General features: G+C 46.1%; 1 protein-coding gene across 1 annotated transcript; it reads left to right on the forward strand.

The window, feature by feature from the left end:
- The first annotated feature begins 561 nt into the window (after window positions 1-561).
- On the forward strand, window positions 562-22,837 carry jupa (junction plakoglobin a). The gene is made up of 16 exons (XM_080521020.1): window positions 562-682; window positions 12,274-12,326; window positions 12,745-12,900; window positions 12,983-13,233; window positions 13,711-13,949; window positions 14,650-14,851; window positions 15,066-15,210; window positions 15,418-15,521; window positions 16,429-16,767; window positions 16,861-17,013; window positions 17,098-17,217; window positions 17,895-18,045; window positions 19,365-19,486; window positions 19,695-19,734; window positions 20,522-20,642; window positions 21,207-22,837. The coding sequence occupies exons 2-15, from the start codon at window positions 12,320-12,322 to the stop codon at window positions 20,638-20,640; spliced, it is 2,148 nt and encodes a 715-aa protein (XP_080377146.1). The 5' UTR covers window positions 562-682; window positions 12,274-12,319; the 3' UTR covers window positions 20,641-20,642; window positions 21,207-22,837.
- The last annotated feature ends 726 nt before the right edge of the window (window positions 22,838-23,563 follow it).

Below are 23,563 nucleotides of genomic sequence, written 5' to 3' on the forward strand. Positions count from 1 at the left end.
CCCGGCTGTGACTCACCTGCCGACGGGTTTGGTTTCGGGCTGTCATCAAGGTGTGGTCGGTCGGAGCTTTGCGCAGGTGCACAGCGTCGTTGTTGTTTATGAGGCACCAAAAGCGAAGTGAATAAAAGCGGTGAATACACGGGAGTATCGGCGCGTGACTCACTGCGCCCACTTTGCACATACCAGGGGTGTATTTAGTTGCAGAATAAAACACAAGATATGAAGTCGTTTATATCGAGAAATATCCACTCAGATGGGATTGAATTGGCTGTTTTATTACGCTTGTAGGAATAAATGTGACGCATGACTGTGTCGAAGTGACTCCAAAACGCAAAATCCCCCACGTTAAATACAGCTTAAAGTTTATAAAAGCTACGATCTGTACTAAACCTGTAGTGTATTGACGGCGGTGCGTGCGTAAAAGCACAGCGGCGCTCCGTGCGCGCCCGGCCGGCCGGGATTCGGGAAGAGGGGAGGGGGGGCAGGGTGGGGTCGGGGTGCGGGAGGTGGAGCCTGAGCCGAGGTGACGCTCCTTTTACTCATTTTCTTTTTTTGTTCAGAGGATTGTTGGCCAGCAGCGGCGGAGGAGCGAGTGGAGAGAAAGTGAGGAGAAACACGCACAAGTGTCCCGTATCGGAGCGTAAAAACCGGGATCTGGAGTAATCCACCGCGCGCTGGGCAGGTAGGATCCACTTGGTCGTGTGTTTGCGGACACTCTCACTGCGCTTCACTGTTTCTTTCTTTCTTTCTGCCGCTGCTTGCTGTTTTTGAAACGGCTTTTCTTTTTTGGCGTAAAAATCGACATCCTATTGTTCCAACCGAGCGGGTGTAATAGTGTCGGGTGTTTTTTTTTCTTTTTCTTTTTCTTCGTTTCTTCTTTCTGACTATATTCTATCTTTTGGTGTACCTGGTTGTGAATTCAGCTTTGTGTCAGGAATCCATTTCCGCATGCCAAACTGAGCCAGTGTCTTGTCTACCGGACACGACAACGCCAACAGCCACCGAAACTTTCCTCTTTTATGTGAAACGAAGTTATTTTCACACGCCGAAGTATTAAAGTTGAATCTTTAAAGACAACACTTTTGGTCTCGATCTGGGCTTTCTCAGCGTGTGGTGCCATTTGCGGGGTGTTGGAATATGCGCTCCGGACTCTGTTGGAGGAAAAGAGGCAGGTGAAGAAAAAGGAGTGCGTTACCAAACAGTTGGACTCGGTGTTTGTGAGAATAAAGACAGATGGCAAAAAAACTAAGCCCCAATTGAATTGTCACCATCATATTTTAAATGGCAATACGTTAAATATTTATTATTTCAATGGATGAACAGAATAATCAGCTCTATCATGTTTCAGTCCAGTTGTGTTCTTTGAAAGGGGAAATACTCATCTGTTTAAAATGTTTTGTCTTTTTTTTTTGGGAGGAGGGGCATTCTTTACTATTTCGCCTACTTGTTAACAATTTGCGCTATTTTATTCAATAGTTTCACTTCAAACGTCAGTTCTGTAAAACAAACAAAACAAGACCGTTTCACTGACGGCAAACCTTTCTCAATTATAGATGTATAAAAATAAACATTTCTGGAGGACCGTGTTAATGTGTGTGATGTGGATTTGAATCCTGGCTGCTGTAAGAAAAGTATTCAGTGTAAAATCTGTAATAAAAAAAATAAAAAACACTCTTACTACCATAATGAGTTTCAGCAAAACACCCAACAAAACTGTTTCCTTTAGTACAATAAAGTTCCCCAGCACTTTGAGGTGATTTGAATAACCATCCGCATTCTGACCCTCCGACATTAACGCTTGTTTCTCTTTACCCAGTTCAGCCATTTGAGGTCAAGCATCAGCGCGTAGCACAGTCAGCTAATCTGGTCGGGCTGGTCTTCGTTCAGGATTTAATCCAAGCTCGCGACGTGTCTGAGTTACTACATTTCCACTCCCACGGTGCTGTGCACGCCAAGCACTGATGTTTCCAGGTGTTGACAGATCTTCCATGACGCCATTGCAGATGCTCCAGACTCCACACAACAGACGGTGCTTCGTCTTTCATCATTTACTCTCTCATGATTGCGCGAGTATTTCTGCAGTCGTCGGGGTCAAGCCAGCTTTTATCTACCTTTGTCCTGCGGCGGAGTCATTTGCAGTCTCCTCCACGGCCAACTTGAACACCTCTTAAAGTCTAATTTGACACGGGCGGAATTAGAGCCGAAACTCTTGTCAAGCCGTTAAACTGTAAATTACCCCCCCCTTGTTCTCTGACGGTCAACAAACATCAAAAGTCGCTATGGACGGCACCACACAAGCCTGTGGAATCCAGCTTGTTTCTGATTGGCTGCGTCCAGCTGAGGCCGGTGAATGTGTGTCAGTTTGAAAAGGACAGGTTGCCAATACTGCGTGCCAGGCCGGCCTCGCCGAGCTCGCCCTGTGTCATCAAGTCGGGCGGCAGCAGGAAAGCTGTTCCCGTCTGCCCTCGGGGGTTGGGGGTGGGGAGGTGGGGGGGTGGGATGGCGGCGGGGGGGGGACTTACTGTAGATTTCGCAGCTACAGCTGTGGTGGTGCAGTCATAATCCCACCCACCCCCCCCCTCCCCCCCTCCCCTCCTCTCCTCTCCTCTCCTGCTTAATTCTCTGATACTGTCCTACATCAGCAGAGCAAGGGGGCCAGGAGATCCTTCAGTGTATTAATAGGTCTACACTTTTCAAAGGGGATTACGGTATGGCGTATCCTAACCTCTTTTATTTCTGTGGATTCGCCGTCTTGCCTCTGTCTCTGTCTGCTGGTGCCTGACTGGGCACTTTCCAGGGGCTCGGTTACAGCAGCTCGCTGCACACGCTGTGTGACCTGCTCTGTGTTTTCATATCACCCTGCCTTTGTGTTTTACCGTTCCCATGGAGAAGGGAGAAGGGAGGGGGGGGGGGGGGGGGGGTTGGGAGATAAAGTTTCACAGTAGTTTCAACAGGGGCCTTTGCATTTGAGGTAAAAGTGACGTGGTTGTGACGGCGTCCGTGTCTCCACGGGGTTAACGTCCAGGGGCTTACGGGCAAATCTTCACTCAAGAATTCTGTCGTCAAACTCAAAGCAGATTTAATCAACTCTGCAGACACCGGCTGCTCTCGTCATTCGTATCGGTAAACAGGAAATGAACATGTGGATGTTCATTTCTTCCTCGTCAACTTTCATTTCGCACTTTGAAGAGTTGATCTTGTTTCCACTATGGAGGTTGCAGGTTCTACCTGAGCATACGTGAGTCTGTAACTGACATGGAGATGAACGTGATTTTAATTGGATTTATCCGTGTTCAATCGGCACCAAGCTGGCTTTTTCTCAGCTTATTAAAGAAAACCCCCAGAATGGATGAATCTGAAAACACTCAGTCAGCATCTCCAAACATTTGCGTCAAAGCCACGCCCTCCCCAGCCTGTGTATGTGTATATATATTTATATATATATATGCCACAGTACCAGCACCACCTCAAGGTCTGGTATATGTTCTACATCATTTTGTGACGTGTGGCCCGAAATTTTATTTAAGTATGACGGGAAGAAAAAGGATGATTTTGGCTGGTGTGGATAGGACCTGAGGCTGTTCTGGCTCCAATAACAAATATTCACATTCTCTACTAATTTGTTGGTTTTTATCATCATTAGTGATCCAAAGACGTCTAACTTTCATCGTCGGTCCAAGCAAATGACGCTTTTACTGCGTTGTAGGCCTTTTCATTTTAATGCCTTTTGACTTTCACGTGTTTGTGTCACATCTTCTCTTGTTTTTAACTTTACTTCCGTGACTGTTTTACCGCGTCGCTACCGTGTGAATATGCTTATGATGGATTTGAGTGGACACAAACATTTGTTGATACGGTTTGGACGTGTAGCGAAAACCTTTGTGAAGGGGAAACGCTTTTGTCTCTGTGTTGACGAGGTCTAAACTGCCTTTGGGTGTGTGTGTGTGTTTGTCCTGTGATGGACTGGTGATCTGTGTATCCTGCTGCAGCCAGCTGGGAATGGCTGAAGTGCTTCACAACGGCGTTGGATCGGGTTGTACGGAAGATAGATGGGCTGATTGAAGATGACACAAATGGTTCACTCGGTTCAGCTTTTGTCCACGATGACTAATATGGTAATTAAGTCATTGGCATCGTCCACTGAAGACATCAGTTAATGCTGGAGACTTGAACGGCGGAGCTTTCCTGCCGAGCAGCGGAGGAATGAAAGCTGGCGATGCCCAGCCGAACCCTGCCCAGGACGGCCCGCGGAGTTAATTATTTACCTGCTGCAGTTCTTCTCGGTCGGATCAAACAAGGGCAAGAAAATGTCCCGTACTTAAAATGTCAAAGGCCTAATGGTGGTTTCTGCCCATCACTCACACTCTAAAAGCTGCAGGAAAGTCTTGCCAACTCGGTCATTTCGAGTTCCCTTTTATCGCAGCTGTCCAAACCGCACGCACGGCGTGCTGGAAATAGCTGAACGCCACTGTTTTCGTCATGAATATGTTACCGTTGATAATTATTTCATTACCGGCGTCGGAGCCAGGCAGGCAGGCAGGCAGGACTCCACTCCGGCACCGAGTCAAAAGACAAAGTTTTCACAGTTGGATGATTTGGCTGAGTTGTACTTCTCAGCACAGCGACTCTGATGAGTCCCGCGGTGTGCGTTCCTCTCCGCCCTGGCCCTTAATTACACTTCCATGAGACGCCCGAGGAAAGTGAGGACAGTCGGGGCGTGGTTCAGACCGAGCAAAGCGACAAGGCCAGCTCGACTCGTTCTGCCGACGACGTCGAACGGCGTCGGCATGTTTCGATTCACATTTGCTGAGTGTCGAAATCTCGTGAGTCATTTTGTTTTGTGGTTGTCTTTTGGAAGGCCGTCCTGCCCTCGTGGGTTATGGCTGAGCAACGCTGGCGCCTTCACGTCACAAAACGCTGGATAAGGTTTTAAACAAATGACACAACTTTCAAGGCTGAACCTTTCCTCTGAAGTTGGCGTTTCCGGAGCTCGACCGTAGTGAAGCCACTCCGTTTTTAATGAAGCGGCTTCAAATATTTACCTTACTTTCTTTAATTCGTCTTGCAGTTCGGATAAAGACAAACAAACTGCCGACCTGTCATATGAACTTGCCGTCTCTCCTTTTCAGGTCCCTTCAGACTTTTGCCACTGCTCTCTCAAGCAACCCCCCCTCCTCCAGCTCCCTCCTGCCTCTAATCCCCCTGAAAAATTAATCATCTGTCACATCGCCTCAGCGCTCCGGCGCACACTGAGGCGTAGCGGTGGCAGCTCCAGAAGAAACTCCCCCCGCCGGGCCTTTAAAGCCAGTTTTGGATGCGGCGCTGGCCAGCCGAGTTGGCCCGTGAACATGCAGAGCCATCTTGATGTGCTTTTTTTTTTTTTTTTTTTTTTTTTTTTGGTGGCATTCAGCGGGGACACTTGAGAACGGCTTCCTTTTCACTGTGACGCCAGTCAATGAGACAATGCAGCTACTCTTTTCCTCTCCGGCCCAAACGTGGCAACACAGACGCTCACTGTGCCGTCACAGACTTGTTTCGTCCTCTTCCTTCCTACCGTCTACCAAACAACATGAAGAGGGGGGGGGGGGGGGGGGTTGGATATCCTCCTGTTTGTAGGTCTGAAGGGAAAATAGTTCCCCTAAAAGCAGTTATCTTCACTCAGCACTCAGTAGCTATGTTAAAATATTCAAGACAATATCTTTTTTTTTATTTATTTTTTTTTTACTTGTTTCACGTGTTGGTTTGTCCGTCCTCCTCGTCTGCCCCAGTATCTGATGTGTAATTGAACGTCTTTCATGCTTGTTTCCCTTCCGGCTTTGCAAATGAGTGTTTACAGCGACACGGGGATACTCCCATTTTTGCTCCTTCCCTCCTCCTTTATCAGTTTTGTGTAATCTGATTCTGCTCCGCACTCAAGCGCCTCCTCTGAGACGGCTCACATTCCCTTTGAGTCGCACCGACGTCCCACGGAGGGGAAAACGACTCCACGCCGGTCTGCGGCCGCCGCGCCGCCTCCAGTGGCCTAATTTAACTCATTAAAGTGGCAGCGGTGAATCGGTTGACAGATCAAGGGGCCAGTTGTCTTTCTGCTGCTTATTTTGTTCGCCGGCAGCGGTTGATTGTGTTGTTTGGAGAGTGTCCAGCTTTCGGCAGTGAGGAGCCGTGTGAGCTGCAGCTGCCACATTATGGAAAGAAAGCAGTTGCACAAGTGCACATCAGTGACGTACCACTGGCTGTGGGATCGTACTATTGTGACGTTGCAATGATCTGGATTTCATCAACACTCTCTTGAACTCAGTTGGCAATCTCTCTCTCTCTCTCTCTCTCGCTCTGTCTCTCACACACAAAGAGTTTGTGCTGTTGTAAAATGTAACCATGAAACTGAGGCCATGACGAGATACTTTGCAGCAGTTTGTCACCATAATGTTTCATTTACTGTACGTCTGAGCTGTTGCCAGAGTACGACTTCCCTGAATAAACTTCCCCTCTCTGACCAGGCAGTGCTGGTGAGTCAGATAATGTCGACCATCACTTCCTGTCACCCACCACAATAAATCCATTAGCTGTGCACCACTTCACATCCTCTTATTGATTTATCGCAAACGGCTCTCTATTTGGCCCCCGCTGCTGCTGCTGCCATTACCGTGCCGTAACAGCTTTTGTTCTACAAGTAAGGGATGACACACATGTGGTTTGGGGACTTGGAGGGTTGGTTGATGTGTTAAGCCTTCTTCCACCGGGGTTAGGGTTAACTGAACACCCCCCCCCCCTTCCCCCTTCAGGGTCTTTAGAGAAGGAAGAGGCACCAGGAGACTCAGCTGGCCAGACGGGCCACTTACTGTGTCAGGAGGAGTGGTCAGTGTGAGTTAAAGTCATCTGGGAAACACTTTGCAATAAGTGGCATGTGGGGTTGCATGTCAGCAGACATACATATGTGGTGCAAGAGTGTGGTTGGGGGTTGGGGGTGGGGGGACTTGGCCTATATGTCAAATCGTTTATCTGTCCAGATGGTGCAGGAAGCTTTACAGATGTGCGCTGGCATAATCTGCTTTATTTGCTTGTCAGTATAACATTAGCAAGCCTACGAAAAAAGTCGCATAGACAGCAGGCAAGTTTCACGCAAGCATTGGAGGATAAACATGTGGATCTCCTTTTAAGGGGCCTTTCACATCTGGACAGTCCGGGACTCGGTTCATATTCACACCGTTCGGTTCGGGTGGTGTTCACGTTCACTACTGAGGCCGGATCAAACGGCTCGTAAAATGTCCCGCAAGTACAACAGCTGCTGGTTTGGAGGCGCTGTCGTCTGAAATAAACACCGACCACAGAGGAAGTGGAGGAGAAACACGGCTCATTGATTGGTCCAAACCAAAAGCAGACTTCCCGCCCCTTCAGCCCGCGTTAGCTAGGCTAGTTCGCTCAGGGCTAATGGTTGTTAGTCACGAGCAACCGCGATATACAGTCTTCAGACAATGAGCGCCTTTTTAGAATTTAGAATAGCAGGTTTACTAATTCTTAGGAGCAAATTGTTCCTTCTATTTAATATGAATTTGACCGGTTGTATCATGAATTTATCAGCTACCAAGATGTCCTTCAGTTGATGTACTAAGAGGTTTACACACGTAAGCAAAACACATATCTGCATACTTTTTTCAAATGGTTTTTTTTCCTTCCCTTTTTAGATATGAATTGTTGTTTTATAAGTTTTAAACTAATTTGCTACATAAACAGTCCATTTGTATCTGTTTAAAAAGTTTCCATCTGGGAAAACTCACTGAAACATTGTATCTGCACATTCTCTAAAAGCCTTTGCTTAAAACCTGACTCGCAGAGTGCAAGCTCCGTCGTCTCATGCAGGCATGTCAAAAGACCTGAGAAATGTTATTTACACCGCAGCCTGCCAAACAGGCATGTGGCCCACTAACAAATCACTACAAACACTGTCGAGCATGTTGGGAGCCACTTGAACGCCACTGGAATACGACCAGAGTTCATCTGCAGCCCCCCCGGGCCTCTTCCCTGACCTGATTCATTCCTGCTGTGATACAAAGACGAGCTTAGGCCGGCAAAGTCACAAAATCTGGCTCGCTGGAATGTTTCTATCCCAACAACAACAACAAAACTTATTAATTACTGGGTCCAGCCTGGAATTTTAGGATTTACAGTTCAGCCCTTCCAGCTATCAGGTGTATTCATCATAATGCAATGCACTCCTACAAACACACACACACACACACACTGCTGCCACACCCTTGTCGAGAGCCTGTCACTGCTGGGGAGGCACTCCCTGTCTGACATACCCGTTTGGGGGGTGGCTTCCAAATAATGAGCAACTCATCCTTTGTCACAGCAGCTGTGTCCTCATAGTATCTGGTAGTTTTGAGTGATTAATCATTCATGAGTTGGTGTGTGAGTTGAGTTTGGAGTCGTCGTTTGGAGCGTAACACGCGTCCAGTTTCTCCCAGAACAAGATTTCACGCTGGGACTCGGGACACATCCAATGTGCTATGCGAATGAGGAATGTCACACTGGTGTTTCAGGATCTATCCATCTCTTGCTTTTCTGTTTCAACTCGCTCTCTGGCAGCTTTCGCTGATTCACATTCCTCGTTTTACACTGGTGGGGGAGTAGTGGGGGGGGGGGGTTTGCTCCTGAAGTCATCCGCCCAGCCTGTTGCTTAACACTATAGTGGGAGGTGACGGGTGTGAAATGTGTGTTTTCGTCAAGCAGGTCGTCCATGTTGTACAGTGTCTCTGTGGACGGGTGAATGCTGGCCACCCTCATAGAACAAGGTACAGTGAGAGTGAAAAGGGTGCATCAGTCATTAACCGAAAGAGAGCAAAGTCCAGTCACAGGTACGACCAACACCTTTGTGTCCACTCTCAGCAAAGCAGGAGGGGATTAGCAGATATGCCCTATAGTGAAAAGATGAAAAGCTTTTGTTGTTGTATATTTTTACAACCGCCTGGTGGTTATTTTCTTTACTTAGGACGACAGTCATGGGCTTTTTGTGGAGGTGAAAATAAAACGATACGCTGAGAACAGTCGGGAGGGAGCAGCTCTTATCAACAAAACAAGCGCACATAGTCGCAGACATCAGATGGGCCAGCAGATAAACACAAACACACACTGATAGTACAGTGCCTGAGCAGACTTTTCGGTTGCCACGGGGCGTGTCACTGCATTGCAACAGTTGACTGAACTCGCTGCCTCGCCCAGGAAAACAAAGACTACACAAACACTGTCCCTGATTTATAGTGAACGGGGAAGTTCTGTGTGGGTATTGTGTACATGCCGACCCAGGGCTTCGACCAGAAAACCGGCCCCGGCTCCGTCTCATACCACTTTGCTCAAGGTCAACGCTTCCAGACAGTAAGGATAAATACTGTGTCGTTGCCTAATGTCTGTCAGTGGACGGGTGCGTCATTTCTCCGAAGGCAAGTCCCCGTGGCCACACCTTTAGTTAGAAAGGTGAGAAAGCGCTGTGATTTCAGTCTGCAGTCCCATGAGTCAGTGCTGCATTGTCTGTAAGGCAGCAGGCACGAACCTGCAAGCACAGACAGTCCTGTGAGGCCTGGTCCTGCAGGATTTCATGCCAGGATCGGCTGCAACTCGCAGGGCTGCTTCCTTGTGAAGGTGAAGGGACACATCACCAGCTTCACATGGTTTGGTGCACAATGGCGAGATATAAAGAGCTTTGCAATCTCCATGTGCTCGTGTCGGCTTTGTTTCTCATGCAGATTCAAATGTGAAACCGATTCCTGTGTGAGAACTGCAGACAGGTACAAGTGCAAACACATACAAGTGGGATGTCTTGGGGAGAAAAGAAAAAAAAAAGCAGGACAGTCGAGTGACTGAAACGCATCTTTACGCAAAGCCAGAGGGCACAAAGATGAGGGAGTGGCACTTTGACTGGTGCAGCATGTACAGCCTTGTTTAGCAGTTTCTCTGGAGGAATCGAGCCGTCGAGCACGCAGATCCAGCTCCATGTCTGGTACAAAGTGATGTTAGGTTATTTGTCCCATGCAGCTCAAGGTTTGGACTGAAAGTGTTAATTGGAGCGTTTATAGCTCAGTTTACAGCCGCTTTCCGCCCCGACTTGTTTTATTAGCGGCAAAGATCTCGGATACTCCGAGTTGCTTATTACACCAAAAGTCATAAACGGCTGTCAAAACGAGAGAGCTTCAAGTGTGGAAAGATCTCCTTGCCTTGTTTGTTGACTTCTCTCTGTTGGTGTGTGTGTGTGTGTGCGCGTGTGTGTGTGGCCTCACACAGCCCACAACACGTACACACATACAATGTGCCCCGGCAACACTCCCGGCAAAGAATCCAGTAACTGTCAAAGATGTGAAAAACACTCGTACGCAGCACAGCGAGCGCTTTGTGCCGTCGCTTGTATGTCACATTCAGTTGGCAGGCCGCTATTATCAATGCTCATTTCTCTGTGATGAGGGGAATGTCGGTGCTGAATGAGCGATGGAAAATGTTCTCCCACTTGAACCACTAAAGTCCCTGCAGCACCTGCTGGAGGCCAAAGAGGGCTTGAATCATGCAGGTGTATATATAGACCCGAACTGAAGTTTAATCATTTTCATTTCTCTCTCTGTTCCACTTACAACAACCCCCCCCCCCCCCCCAGAGGAACCCCGCCCCACTTTGAAAACCATTGATTTAACCTGCCCTATTCATAGTCAACCTTAAGTTTACATACAAGGAGCAGGTGGGTGGTGGGGGGGGGAACCCGCGGGGGGGGGTCATGGGATTCAACCTGCTGATATTCTGGTCACAAGCTCGCTTCTCTAACCTCCAGGCCAGTAAAGTAGTTTTAAAAGAGGTGAGAAGGAGTTTCTGTTTGGCAGCAACAACATTCAGACAAGAAGAAGAAGAAATCTTTTCAACAGCTCATTGTTCTAAACTGTTTTTGCCATTTGCCAACGAAACTCATTTTGTCTGGAGCCACAAATCAACCATGTTGATCATCTGAAATGAAGAAAATACAAAAAGTCTAATAAAGATTCTTTATATACTAAAATCGGACGTTGCATTCATGACACTCAGAGCTAAAATTGTATTATATTTTACTAATTTTGGGGCTTTTGTAGCCAATTGTAATTTTTTGTCTTTTTTATGAATTAGAAAAAATATTGTAACTATTTTATGCATCTTGGCGCCATTTTCAGTTGTTTATAGCTGCTGCGTTATTACTTAATGATGTGAACAGTTTGGTTAATGGATTTCACTTGTATAGTGCTTCACACCGTTAATCACATTCACACACTAATGGAAGCAGCTCTCATGCAAGGCTACATCGGCAATTTCAACCTTTCTGGGTTGTGATTTGAGCCATTTTTGCTATTTTTCCTGCATTATTGTGAGCAGATTTATCTATTTTATCAGTTTCTAGCCAGATTAGACCATTTTAAAGAAGTGTGCTATGCACATACAATGAAAATGAAAGAAAATACATTACATTTTTTGAGTTGAGAGACGACAGAGGGGCTGAAGAGCCTCTTGTTAGTCCTGCAGACCTAGAGAGACACTTGACTGTAGAAACCCTTTGAACGTAATATTCGACATATTGCAACGAGAGGAAGTGTCTTGCAATATAATAATAGGCATATTTAAAATAAAAAATAAAGTCTGGGATCAACATGTAAAACTCTGTTTCAATAGTTTAGCTGCTTTCAAATAATAACCGGCAGATGTGGCAGAGCAAAAGGACTTTTTGTTCTTGGGAACATCAGATGATCTTAAACTTGCTTCAACAAGCACCACAGTAGGTTTTTTTTTTTTCAATCTGAGGCCCCCCCCCCAAAAAAGCTGCACAACCTGCTCAGCAGTGTGGCAAAAAAAAAAAAAAGAAAAGGTTTCTGGGTTTATTAATAATGTAAATCTACCAGTCAAGTTTCAGGCATTTTTTTTTGTTTGTTTGTTTTTACAAGCGTGTGCTTGATGAGTTGACGTTCTTGTGCATGTTCACACTGGAGTCCAAACCCGACCAGCAGGTTCCCTGACGGCCATACGTCAGCGGCGGGCTGCTCCCACGCCTATACGGGCGGAGGCCCGGGGTCAAAGGTCACTCTGGCTGCTTAGGATTTCTGTCTTGCAGCTGTCTCTGCTCTCACTCCGTCCTCGGTGAGCCGGCGCTATGCGACTGTGTCACGGAGCTGAGATGAATTCGCAATATTCGGCTCTAAATATCAGAATGTGTTGAGGAAACGAGCTCGACTTTAACCTTTTTTTTTTTTTTTTTTTATATGTTTTGTTTTTTAGGCTTTCTTCGTCATTGTTGCTTCGATAGCAGGAGACAAGAATCACAATGTCGAGTAAGTCATTCGTTCTATCTTATTTCATAGTCAGCATTTTCTTCATGTTTTGGTTTCGTGTGTCCAACTCTGTTCTTACTTCATTATTCCCAAATAGCTTGTAAAGACATTTGGACATTTTTCCACCTCTAACTAATGTTTCCATGCATTTGAATGAAGGTCACTTCCTCTTTACGTTGCAAAGCTCCAGGTTTCTGCTGCATTGGGCGGGGGGGGGCTAAAACACTGGCAGGATGAAGGAATAAACAGATTATTGCTAATGAAATTATTTAAAATGTTTTGACTCCCCCTTGTGAGATTAAAACTAGCAAAGCTGTGACGAGTCTTTCATGGTGACCACTGAAATGAAGCAGCTGGACGCCGGAGTCGATTTTTAAAAAGATGCACGTGAGTAACTGTCTGTTTCTGTGCTGGGCAGTGGGTGATATTCAGAAGGTGAAGGAGTGGCAGGAGACCATGTACAGCGTCGACTCGGGCATCCAGTCGGCGGCGCCGACGGTCAGAGATGAGGACGGCGAGTACACCACCAGGCACTACACCACGACCACCACCGTCACCAGCGGGATCGACCCCAGTAAGTCACGCCTGGGCCGCCGCGCGCCCCCCCGCCCCCCGCGGTACGGTTCACTGACCGCCGTCCGGCCTCCTCCCGGCAGACATGGAGGCGTACGCGCTGACCAGGAAGCAGCGGGTGCAGGCCGCGCTCTTCCCGGAGACGCTGGAGGAGGGCGCCACCATCCTGTCGACGCAGACCGACCCGTCCCAGATGACCAACGTGCAGCGGCTGGCGGAGCCGTCACAGATGCTGAAGACGGCCATCATCCACCTGATCAACTACCAGGACGACGCGGAGCTGGCGTCTCGCGCCGTGCCCGAGCTCACCAAGCTGCTCAACGACGAAGACCAGGTGAGGAAGACGTCGAATCGCCATGTTTGTGTGAAGATCTACATTAGAGAAACGGTTCCAGAACTGCAGGACAGGAAATTAAATTAGTTTCAGGAAAAATAACCAGCTTATTATGTTGCTTCGAGCTGTTGTTTTGTGAGGTTCCGCACCACGCTGTCTGTCTTCGTGGAGCGACCAGGACTATTTCTGGACCGACGAGATAACAACAAGCCTCGTGACGGAGAAACAACTTCACCTGCTCTTAATAGCAGAGTCACACGTTCAGCACGCAGGACTGATATCGACTTTTTCCCACAAAGTCCCGTAAAGATATAGGATTTCGCTAAAACCTCAATAATGTTGGATAAACCTGATTTTAAAATGTGCTCTCAACTAGAACTTCTTCTACTTTGTTCATAACGGCGAAAACGGGGCAACAGGCTTCCAGGAATCTGCCCCGCTTCGGTTTTAACCCTTCACTTTAAATCTTCTCGTCAGTTGGTGGTGAGCAAGGCAGCGCAGATCGTCAACCAGCTGACCCGCAAGGAGGCGTCGCGGCGCGCGCTGATGCAGTCCCCTCAGATGGTGGCGGCGGTGGTGCGAGCCATGCAGAACACCAGCGACATGGAGACGGCCAAGGCCACGGCCAGCATCCTCCACAACCTGTCCCACCAGAGGGAGGGTCTGCTGTCCATCTTCAAGTCCGGAGGGATCCCCGCGCTCGTGCGCCTGCTCAGGTGCGGCCGCACGTCTTCCTTTTTTTCTTTTTTTTTTTTACTTCAAGTTGCGTTGGAAATGTTCGCCGTACACGTCACTGACAATACCAGCTTAGACAAAGAAGGAAAAGTGGATTGATGAGAACCTTAAAGAACCAGTGTTGGTCGATGGAGCGGTAGTCTTTCACTCAGGAGGTTGCAGGTTTGATTCCCTCCAATTGATGCATGTTTTCTCCTCAGCTCTTCAATACACACACTTCCCATGCAGCCATACTATTTGTTTCCTGCACCCCCCCCCCCAAAAATACAGCTTTAAACGTTACAAGACGAAAACTCGTGCAAAAGACAGAAATACACAGAACAGACGGGAAAATACACACAGAAGAGATGCATCCGCCTCCACCTCGCAGAGAAACTGCGGTTGAAAAACAATTTAAGGTGTCATGAAAAGCTTGTTGAAACATGTGAACTCGAACGCGCCGAGAAAGGAAACGCCCATTTTTAGCGGCGCTTCATGAATGTAACTTGTCAGATTCAACCTTGAAAAGACCGAACACAGTCAATCTTCGTGGCATCACTTTTAGTTCAGGCACTTTCTTCAGTGTCGAGGGTTGAAATCTGCAGTCTCATCAAACAAATAATCAAGTCATGTCTTTAAAAGTCGTGCGAGGTGAACACCTGCGGGACGTTTTCGCTCATCTCCGCGTCTCCTCTTCCTCAGCTCGCCGATGGAGTCGGTGCTCTTCTACGCCATCACCACGCTGCACAACCTGCTGCTGCACCAGGAGGGCGCCAAGATGGCCGTGCGTCTGGCCGACGGGCTGCAGAAGATGGTTCCCCTGCTGAAGAAGAGCAACCCCAAGTTCCTGGCCATCACCACGGACTGCCTGCAGCTGCTGTCGTATGGCAACCAGGAGAGCAAGGTGTGTGTGTGTGTGTGTGTGTGAGTGAATAAAGGAAGGGTTAACATCACGGCTGCAGACGGTCCATTTCCCAGCAGCCAGGTGTTGTAACGTGAGACTGCTGAAGCGTTGTGCGTCTGGGTGTGGCCTGGGAACCGAATGAAACGAGTCGAGACGTCCGTCTGCTCGTCGATAAGCTGTTTTTGAAAATGCCAATTTTCCCTCAACCCCTCAGCTGATCATCCTGGCCAATGGCGGTCCCGAGGGTCTGGTCCACATCATGAGGAACTACAACTACGAGAAGCTGCTGTGGACGACGAGCCGCGTGCTCAAAGTGCTCTCCGTGTGTCCCAGCAACAAGCCCGCCATTGTGGAGGCCGGTATGTGAGCTGAGTCGTGAGCGAGGACACACCTGTGTGTGTGTGTGTGTGTGTGTGTGTGTGTGTGTGTGTGAGGCTGTCACACAGGTGTGTCAGCTTTTCTTTAAACCCTCTTCCCCTCCGCCTCCCTCCCACTGGCTGCATGTCAACCGCACGATATGAGGAGTTGCTGATAGCAGGTTGTGATCTCCTCGTCTCGCCCTGCAGGTGGGATGCAGGCTCTGGGAAAACACCTGACGGGCACCAGCCAGCGTCTGCAGCAGAACTGCCTGTGGACGCTCAGGAATCTGTCCGACGCCGCCACCAAGCAGGTCCGACCCCCCCCCCCCCCCCTTCCTACCGGCTGAACAAAACCTTTTTTATTTATTTATTTATTTATTTCCTACAGAAGAAAAATGTGTTTTTAATCTTTAGCAGGTTTAGAAAATAAACTTGGTGAAAACTATTGATCGACTACAGCGAAAACAAACTTCAGTCTTCCCCCGAATATGAAAGAGAAAATGTATAAAACCTGTTTGACCTTTATTTTTTCAATGCATTATTTTTTATTTGAAATAGCTCATCATAAACGGAGCACGGCTTCTATTTTGAGAGAAACGACACTCGCGCTCATTATTTATGTAAAAGTACAGCTACTAAGTGAGACGCTACTTAAAAAATAAAAAGAGAAGTAGTGACTCGACTTCTGTACTCAAGTAAAACTACAAAAAAAAAAGATACTCGATTATACCTTGGGGAGGGACTTTTTCAAGAAAATTATGTTTTTTAACTCCAGGGAGACACAAGGCCTCTTTTGAAAGATGGTGGGAGGAGCTGACACACACACACACACACACACACACACACACACACGCACACACACACACACACACAATGCAACTATTGTCCAAACTATTAATGTGAAACGGGAAGTTCAGGCGTTAAAAAGTAAATACAAATATTTATGCTCAGATTCAAGTGAAGGTTAAAAAAAACCCATCCGGACACAGTTTGTCCATCACGTTACAAACTGAGTCGCAGATGAAATGTCGAGTGGCCGTTTCACTTGAAATAAATGTTTTCAGACTGCGGGAGGAGATAAACTCATAACCACGACGCCAGAATCCAACAAACGGACAATTATCTCGTTCTATCTGGTTTTGGTTGCTTTCAAATCCTGATTTAGTCGTCTTGAAGGCCCGTTTCCCCCGGCGTGCTGACGAGCGTCTGTGGTTTCAGGAGGGGATGGACGGCCTCCTCCAGATGCTGGTCGGCCTGCTCAGCTCGGACGACCTCAACATGCTCACCTGCGCCACCGGCATCCTCTCCAACCTCACCTGCAACAACGCCTACAACAAGTCCCTCGTCACCCAGAGCAACGGCGTGGAGGCGCTCATCCACGCCATCCTGCGCGCCGGGGAGAAGGAGGACGTGACGGAGCCCGCCGTCTGCGCCCTGCGCCACCTGACCTCCCGCCACCAGCAGGCCGAGCTGGCGCAGAACGCCGTGAGGAAGCACTACGGCATCCCGGCCATCGTCAAGCTGCTCAACCAGCCCTACTACTGGCCCGTCATCAAGGTGTGCCCGGCGCCGCGGGGGTCGATAGGGAGGGGGGGGGGAGTAGCCTCACGTTCTCGCCGCTAACGCCGTGTTTCCTCTCCCTGCATGCAGGCCGTGGTGGGTCTGATCCGTAACCTGGCCCTGTGCCAGGAGAACCAGGCCCCGCTGAAGGACGCCGGCGCCATCCCCCGCCTGGTCAACCTGCTGCTCAAGGCCCACCAGGACGCCCAGAAGCACGGCTCGTCCAACCAGCAGACCTACCAGGTGCGTGACGGCCGAGAGCCGGCGGGGTCAGGAAAACACAAGCGTTTTAAGTTTCTTTGGCGAAACGATGTTTCCGGCCCCCAGGATGGAGTGAGGATGGAGGAGATCGTGGAGGGCTGCACCGGAGCGCTGCACATCCTGGCCAGAGATCCCGTCAACAGAGCAGAGATCGCCAACCTCACCACCATCCCTCTGTTCGTCCAGGTAGCCCGCCGCGCCGCCCCGCATCCCGCTCCTCCACTCGCCTCAAACTAGAATGAACTTTCAGCTGAACTCCTTTTTTCTGTTTTCTACAATACTTTTCTTTGTTTAGAGATTAATTCCCGGTTAATCTACATGTCGCCGAGGTCTGAAACTCATAGATTCTAATATTGAAGCTTATCTTGATTAAAGTTAATATTCGTTACCCCGGATCTCTTTGGAAGCTTTTATAATGGAACAATAAAACCAAAGGAATATATGCCATTGTTTAAACGATGGGAACTCGGATCGCTTGAGTTTGAGATACTAAGATTGTAAAGAAAAAAAATAAAAAGGGAAAAAATATATATATACGTTTTGTTTAAAAATTTGGATAATGTAATTTTTAAATCATTGAGAATATTTCTTTTTCAACATCAGTTAGAAAGATTATTTATCATTTTGTTGTATTTTTAGTGCCTGACAACATATTTTCTTGCCCTGGTTATTATTTTTTTTAAAGATTTTCACCCCTGAAAATAATATTTTTTAAAAATTTCAGTAAAATAAAAAAAAAAAATCTGTTCTTGATAAATTCAAATCTTTCCTTCCTCCTAATATTAACATCAACTTTTGTACTTTTCTTACCCTCAATAAATAACTGCTCTTATTTTGAAGTCGCTCTGTCGCTTGTCTTGCAGCTGCTCTACTCTCCGGTGGACAACGTGAAGCGCGTGGCCGCCGGCGTCCTGTGCGAGCTGGCCCTGGACAAACCGTCCGCCGAGCTCATCGACGCCGAGGGGGCGTCGGCTCCCCTGATGGAGCTGCTCCACTCCAACAACGAGGGCATCGGTAGGACGGGACATAATGCACCGCTTGGCTTTACCGTAAAGTAGCGTCCAGTCATAGGTAGAGAGTAACGGCGTCCATTCCACCCGAGTGCTGTACTTACTGTAAGTGCAGTTTCTCTCCCCACAGGCCACGTTTCATATCGACTCATTATGTCCAAAGAATTAAGAGTCGCCATCGAAGAATCGGTCGAATTAGATTAGCGTCGAGTAATCTACATGAATATACCGACATAAATCTTTTCACTGGAAGTGAATGTGCTTCAGACTTTAAGTGAAGAAGTGGCCTCACGAGTAAAGAAAATAATAGGCTTTGATTGTTCTGCGCAGGACAAAATGTACATATAAATATAGATTTACATGTTAAAAAAAACAGATTTAAAACTCCTGGAAGACTTTACACACAAGTATAAATAGATATAAAAGGTTTTAGTTGGATTGTTCAATCACTTCGAGGTTGTTTTAATTAACATTAATATTAAATTCTTCTTAACGGGGCTTTGTGAGTATTATTAACGTTTTTGGTAGTTTCATGCAGTAATGGATTTTAAAAGAGCGATTCTCCTCGTCTTGTTTCTTCAGACCAGCTGGTCCGACGTTACATGACCACGACGATCCGATAAGCGCAGTCATCGGATCGTTGTAACAATCGGACGCGATTCGTCTCGATGCACTTTAGAAACGGGATCGTCTTGAAAAGTCCCTTGTTTACATGTTTCAGTCCGTCGCCAACCGGTCTCTTCTTCTTCACTTCTTCTTCTGCTGGGATCGCTTCTGTTTTCTGCCCGTTTTTAAAGAATAAACATCTTCATAGAGTCCGAGCAGAAAACAAACGGGGCCGACTTGGTGAAGGACAAAAGCTTTAAACGTTTTGAAAACGACGTCCGTTTACACGGAGCCTGCAGTAGGGCTGCAAACGGTGTAGTTTTCACGTTGTGCCACTAGTGGGTAGCAGCGTTTCCTCTGTGCGCGCGGAACGCAGGGCGTGTTCAGACAATTACGCTTTCTCTCCGTTTACGCGACAACGGAGTTGGAGAGTTTTCAAAAAGTTTCGAGTGGCTCCGTCGTCGTGTGAACACACAGAACACGCAGAATAAAGTGACCTCGGTTTCATATCCCTGCAAAGTTGAACTTTTTCACTGCACAGATATTAAAATAGAATATTGGGTTAAGATGTAGATGTGTTCATCTTTACTTCATACTTATCAAAGCACGCCAGGACCTGAATAATGTGATTATGGATCAATGTATTTTTTTTTTTTCCTCTCCAGCAATGAGTGTTTACCGTTTTGTTTTGCGTTCTTCTCTTTCTTCCCCCGTCAGCGACTTACGCCGCGGCCGTGCTCTTCCGCATCTCCGAGGACAAAAACACAGACTACAAGAAGCGAGTGTCCGTGGAGCTCACGCACTCCCTGTTCAAACACGACCACCCAGCCTGGGAGATGGTGAGTGTCTGTCGCCCCCTGCTGGCCACTCGCTTCAACCCACCGACAGAAAACTTCCCCTCGGCACTCAGAGTTGGACTGTTTGACCCATGTGACGTGAAGAAAAGTGTAGTTTCCCCTTGTTATGTCGATCAGGACACACGAAACTGTTCCTAAGCTTTACTAGGTTGGCTTCCTTTGACCTCTGACCTCCGCCACCTCTCTGCAGGCTCACAACACTGCAGTGATGGAGGGACAGTACCCAGAAGGTGAGTCACGGTGCAGCAGGTCACTGCGTTTCCCTCTTTCTCTTCATTCACAGCTTTTCCTTTCTTTACCTTTTCATGGCCTCTGTTTTCTGTCTTTCTCCCCGAGCTCACAGAAATTGAGAAACTTTCTCGCAACACTCACAATTTGTAGTATTTTTAAAATAGAAGAGTTTTGTATATGTATATGTATCTACAGCTGCATCTCAACAAAACACTAATACAATGGGGTTTTTATTTATTTTCGTAATTTATCCTTTTAGAGGTCAAGTAACCGCACATAGTCACTTCCAGCTTTTTCCATCTTGTTTTAACCTTTTAAGTCAATACACTTATAATAATAAATACATTATTTTAAAAAAAAAAGGTCAAAATATATTTTTTTGCAGCAGTTCAGCCGCAGGATTGTTGGAGCTTTTTGAAAACATCCATTTTGGACTATTTAAATAACTAAACTTGCTTAATACGATGTCGTTTTTGGTCTCTTTTACAGCTTCCAACTGATTTTTATTGCAGACAAATTATTCTGAGTTGTTCTATATAACCTATAAATATTAATTCAAACTAAAACTTGTACTTATTTCATCTTGATTATGCATAAACTGAATATTAGAATATGCCTTTCTAGAATTATCACATTGCAAAAAAAAAAAAAAAACAGATTAAAATGTCGAGTTTGTTTTGTTATACGAGTAGAAATATCAACCCAAAAAAAGTTTGCTTGTTTTGTTTAACCCGTGGCTCTGGAGTGTACGTGGTGACCTGAAGGCGTGGCTGTGGTCTGTTGCAGAGATGGACGGATACGGGTACGGGGACATCCCGATGGACGGCATGGACGTCAACATGATGCAGGAGGATTACCCGCCCAGCATGAACTACGACAGACAAATGTACGCCGAGCAATATTAAAGGTCAGTCGTCCAGCCTTCATTTTATACGTCTGAAGACGTCCCAGGTAGTGAAAGCGTATTTATTACGATGGACTCCTCCAGAACAATTTATCAAACCATTTATGTTGGACTTATTTGTTTAAGTACATCTGTCTTTTATTGTATTTGATTTATTTCTTGTTGTCAAAAGATTGAGTGCAGTACGACCGTTTAGTTCTCTACTACTACATTACAAGATATTTGATGTAGTCTTTTTTGTTTTTAAACATGTAGTATTAGTATTACAGGTTTAAAGACGCATACAAATTGAGAAATATCCTTTTTTTTTTTTTACAGTTGTGAAAGTAATTTCCAAGAACCTTAATAAGTTTTGAAGACACGGGGCTTGTGTGTCGTTTACATGACGATGTTTCAAGAGAAAACGCATCGCAAATGGAAACTCGTCGTGTTGTGAAGTTTTTTTATTTGCTTTTCGGAAAATAGTGAAACGTCTCTGGAGTAAATAAACCAGGTAGAGATCATCCTGATCTCTCTTCTCATTACTTAACCGGTTTTTGTTTTTTGTTTGTTTTGTTTCCTGGGCAGACCCTAGAGAGGAAGAGGACGAAGAAGACGAGACCCCCCCCTCATCGTCTTCACCTGATGTAATATATGCAATTATTGCGAGTACGGGACTCATAATCTTAACAGGGCTCAACTTTGTTTTATAGCATAATTCTGCTGATTATAATGACGACAGTAACGACGCTCGTAGGTTTCTGTTTAGAACGTGTGTGTGTGTGTGTGTGTGTGTGTGTGTGTGTGTGTGTGTGTGTGTGTGTGTGTGTGTGTGTGTGTGTGTGTGTGTGTGTGTGTGTGTGTGTGTGTGTGTGTGTGTGTGTGTGTGTGTGTGTGTGTGTGTGTGTGTGTGTGTGTGTGTGTGTGTGTGTGTGTGTGTGTCAGTGCTTTCGGGTGGGTATCTATGCCAAAGAGATTTTATTTTGTGAACGAGAATCACGTAGCCTCTTATTCCTCTTCCTCTGTTTTTTTTTTTTTTTTTTTTTTTTTCTTTTTAAGAAAAAGAAACTTAAAAAAAAAAACAAATTTAAAATACAGAGAGATGTTAGTTGAAAACACTGCCAGAGGTGGCTGGACGTGCTGCGCCTGCTCACCGCTCCGCTTCACGCCTTGTAGTTTGGAACCTATTTAGAAACAAGTAGGGGGCGAACAAATGGGAGGAGGAGAAGAAGGAGGAGAAGAAGGAGGAGGAGAAGGAGGAGGAGAGGGAACTGCAGGGCCGCTTCTGTTCACGACGTTTTGCACCGGTGGAGAAGCGAGATTCCGGCTTGTTAAAACCTCCAGTTTGACTTCGTGCGACGGGAAATTGTTTAAAGTTAAAGAATAAAGTTGGAGTGAACCTGGAAACGTGAAACCGTGTCCAGAAACATGAGGAACATTCATACGTCTAAAATCTGAATGCAGATCAGGTTCATAAGTTTAATTGCTTTTCAACTGTTTTTGTGCTTTAATTAACGCAAATATTTCCTTTTTGGGCGTATTCTTAATTTTAGCTTGTAAATTTCATCAGTTTCTAAATTGCAGCCTTTGGGTAATGCAGCATCTCAATATAATAAACATTTTTGAATGAAGGCCATAATTCTCAAAATTCAATATTAAAAAATAAAAAAATGCTTGAAACTATAAAAAAAAAGTGTTGGTATTTCTCACGTGTGCTTTAAATCAAACCTGTTAAATTGTGTGAACGTTGTCTTCGCATCGCGTTCCGCCAACATGAATGTCGCCTGGAGGTTTATACGAACCTGCTTTTTAAAAGACGTTTTGATTTCCTCGGCTCCACGACGTTCACGTCGCTTCTTTTTTTGGGTTTTTTTTTTTTTTTTCCCTGGATTGTCGTGGGTCCAGACGGTCTTGTCTACTCTTTTTATGACTCGTTTCTCATCTCTTGTAAGTTATTTCCTGGTTCACGTCGGCCTTCAATGAACAGAGATGTCTTTTAAAAAAAAAAAAACAACAACAAAGTTTTATTTTAATTTAGGAAGACTTTAAAAGGGTCTAAACTAAGTGGTTGTTTAGCGGCGACTTTCAGATGTGGACACATCAGATCTTGCGGCCGGGATCGGCCCTGCAGCGAACTACTGACGGGGAAATTTGTCTTTCTACTTCAAAGTTTTTACTGAAATTTTGTTTAATAAAAATAAAGGATATATTAAAATGTGTTTGCGTCTGCGTTTCTGATTTGAAGAAGTGTCTCTCGGCTGATTCCAGTTTAATTTGACCAATTCGTGAGCCTCTAGTTTTTCGATGTGATCTTCACACACTAAAACTAGTAAAACAAATGAAACTGACATCAGCCGTGACTTTATGACCAGTGGCGATGAAATGAACACTGGGTGGGATATTTTAGACGCCATTAAAAAGGATCTATACATTTTAACTAGTGGCAGGATGACGGTCATCTTAAACACATTAAAGCAGGTAATGGTTGAAATTCCACCCAGAATAGTGTCGATTTTAAGTTTTGGTTTTTTTTATTTAATTTGCTTCCATAATTCTCAAATCCTTATATTTGATTTGTGATGAGTCGCAACTTGTTGCTCAGGTATTGAGGCTTAAACCTCGTATTAGAATCATTTTTTATACATCTCAAAAAGCCCAAAACATGCTTGTTGTTCGTAAAATAATTGCCCGATTCTGCATAGCAACTGTGTCTTTATTCAGTTTCTTCATCACTGTTTACATCTCCATATAGAAAATATATAAACACTTTAAACGTTTCTATATCCAGTCAAACAGACTCGGCATGCAGACGCGATAAACATGAGTGGAAACTTAGAAATAAGCTCTGTGTGACATTATGGCCCCGATTTTAGACTTGCAGGTGACGTGAGTACAGGGGGAGGGAAACTCTTCACCTGGTTTTCTGTCGCTCCAGCGTGACGATG

The sequence above is a fragment of the Blennius ocellaris genome (genome assembly GCF_963422515.1).
Source record: "Blennius ocellaris genome assembly, chromosome: 3".
NCBI lineage: Eukaryota > Metazoa > Chordata > Actinopteri > Blenniiformes > Blenniidae > Blennius > Blennius ocellaris.

What these genes read in the sequence shown, in the direction of transcription:
- jupa (XM_080521020.1), top strand. An exon ending in TGCTCAACGACGAAGACCAG is followed by an intron (nt 13,234 to 13,710) that starts GTGAGGAAGACG and finishes TCTTCTCGTCAG; the next exon opens with TTGGTGGTGAGCAAGGCAGC. An exon ending in CCAACCAGCAGACCTACCAG is followed by an intron (nt 17,014 to 17,097) that starts GTGCGTGACGGC and finishes TCCGGCCCCCAG; the next exon opens with GATGGAGTGAGGATGGAGGA.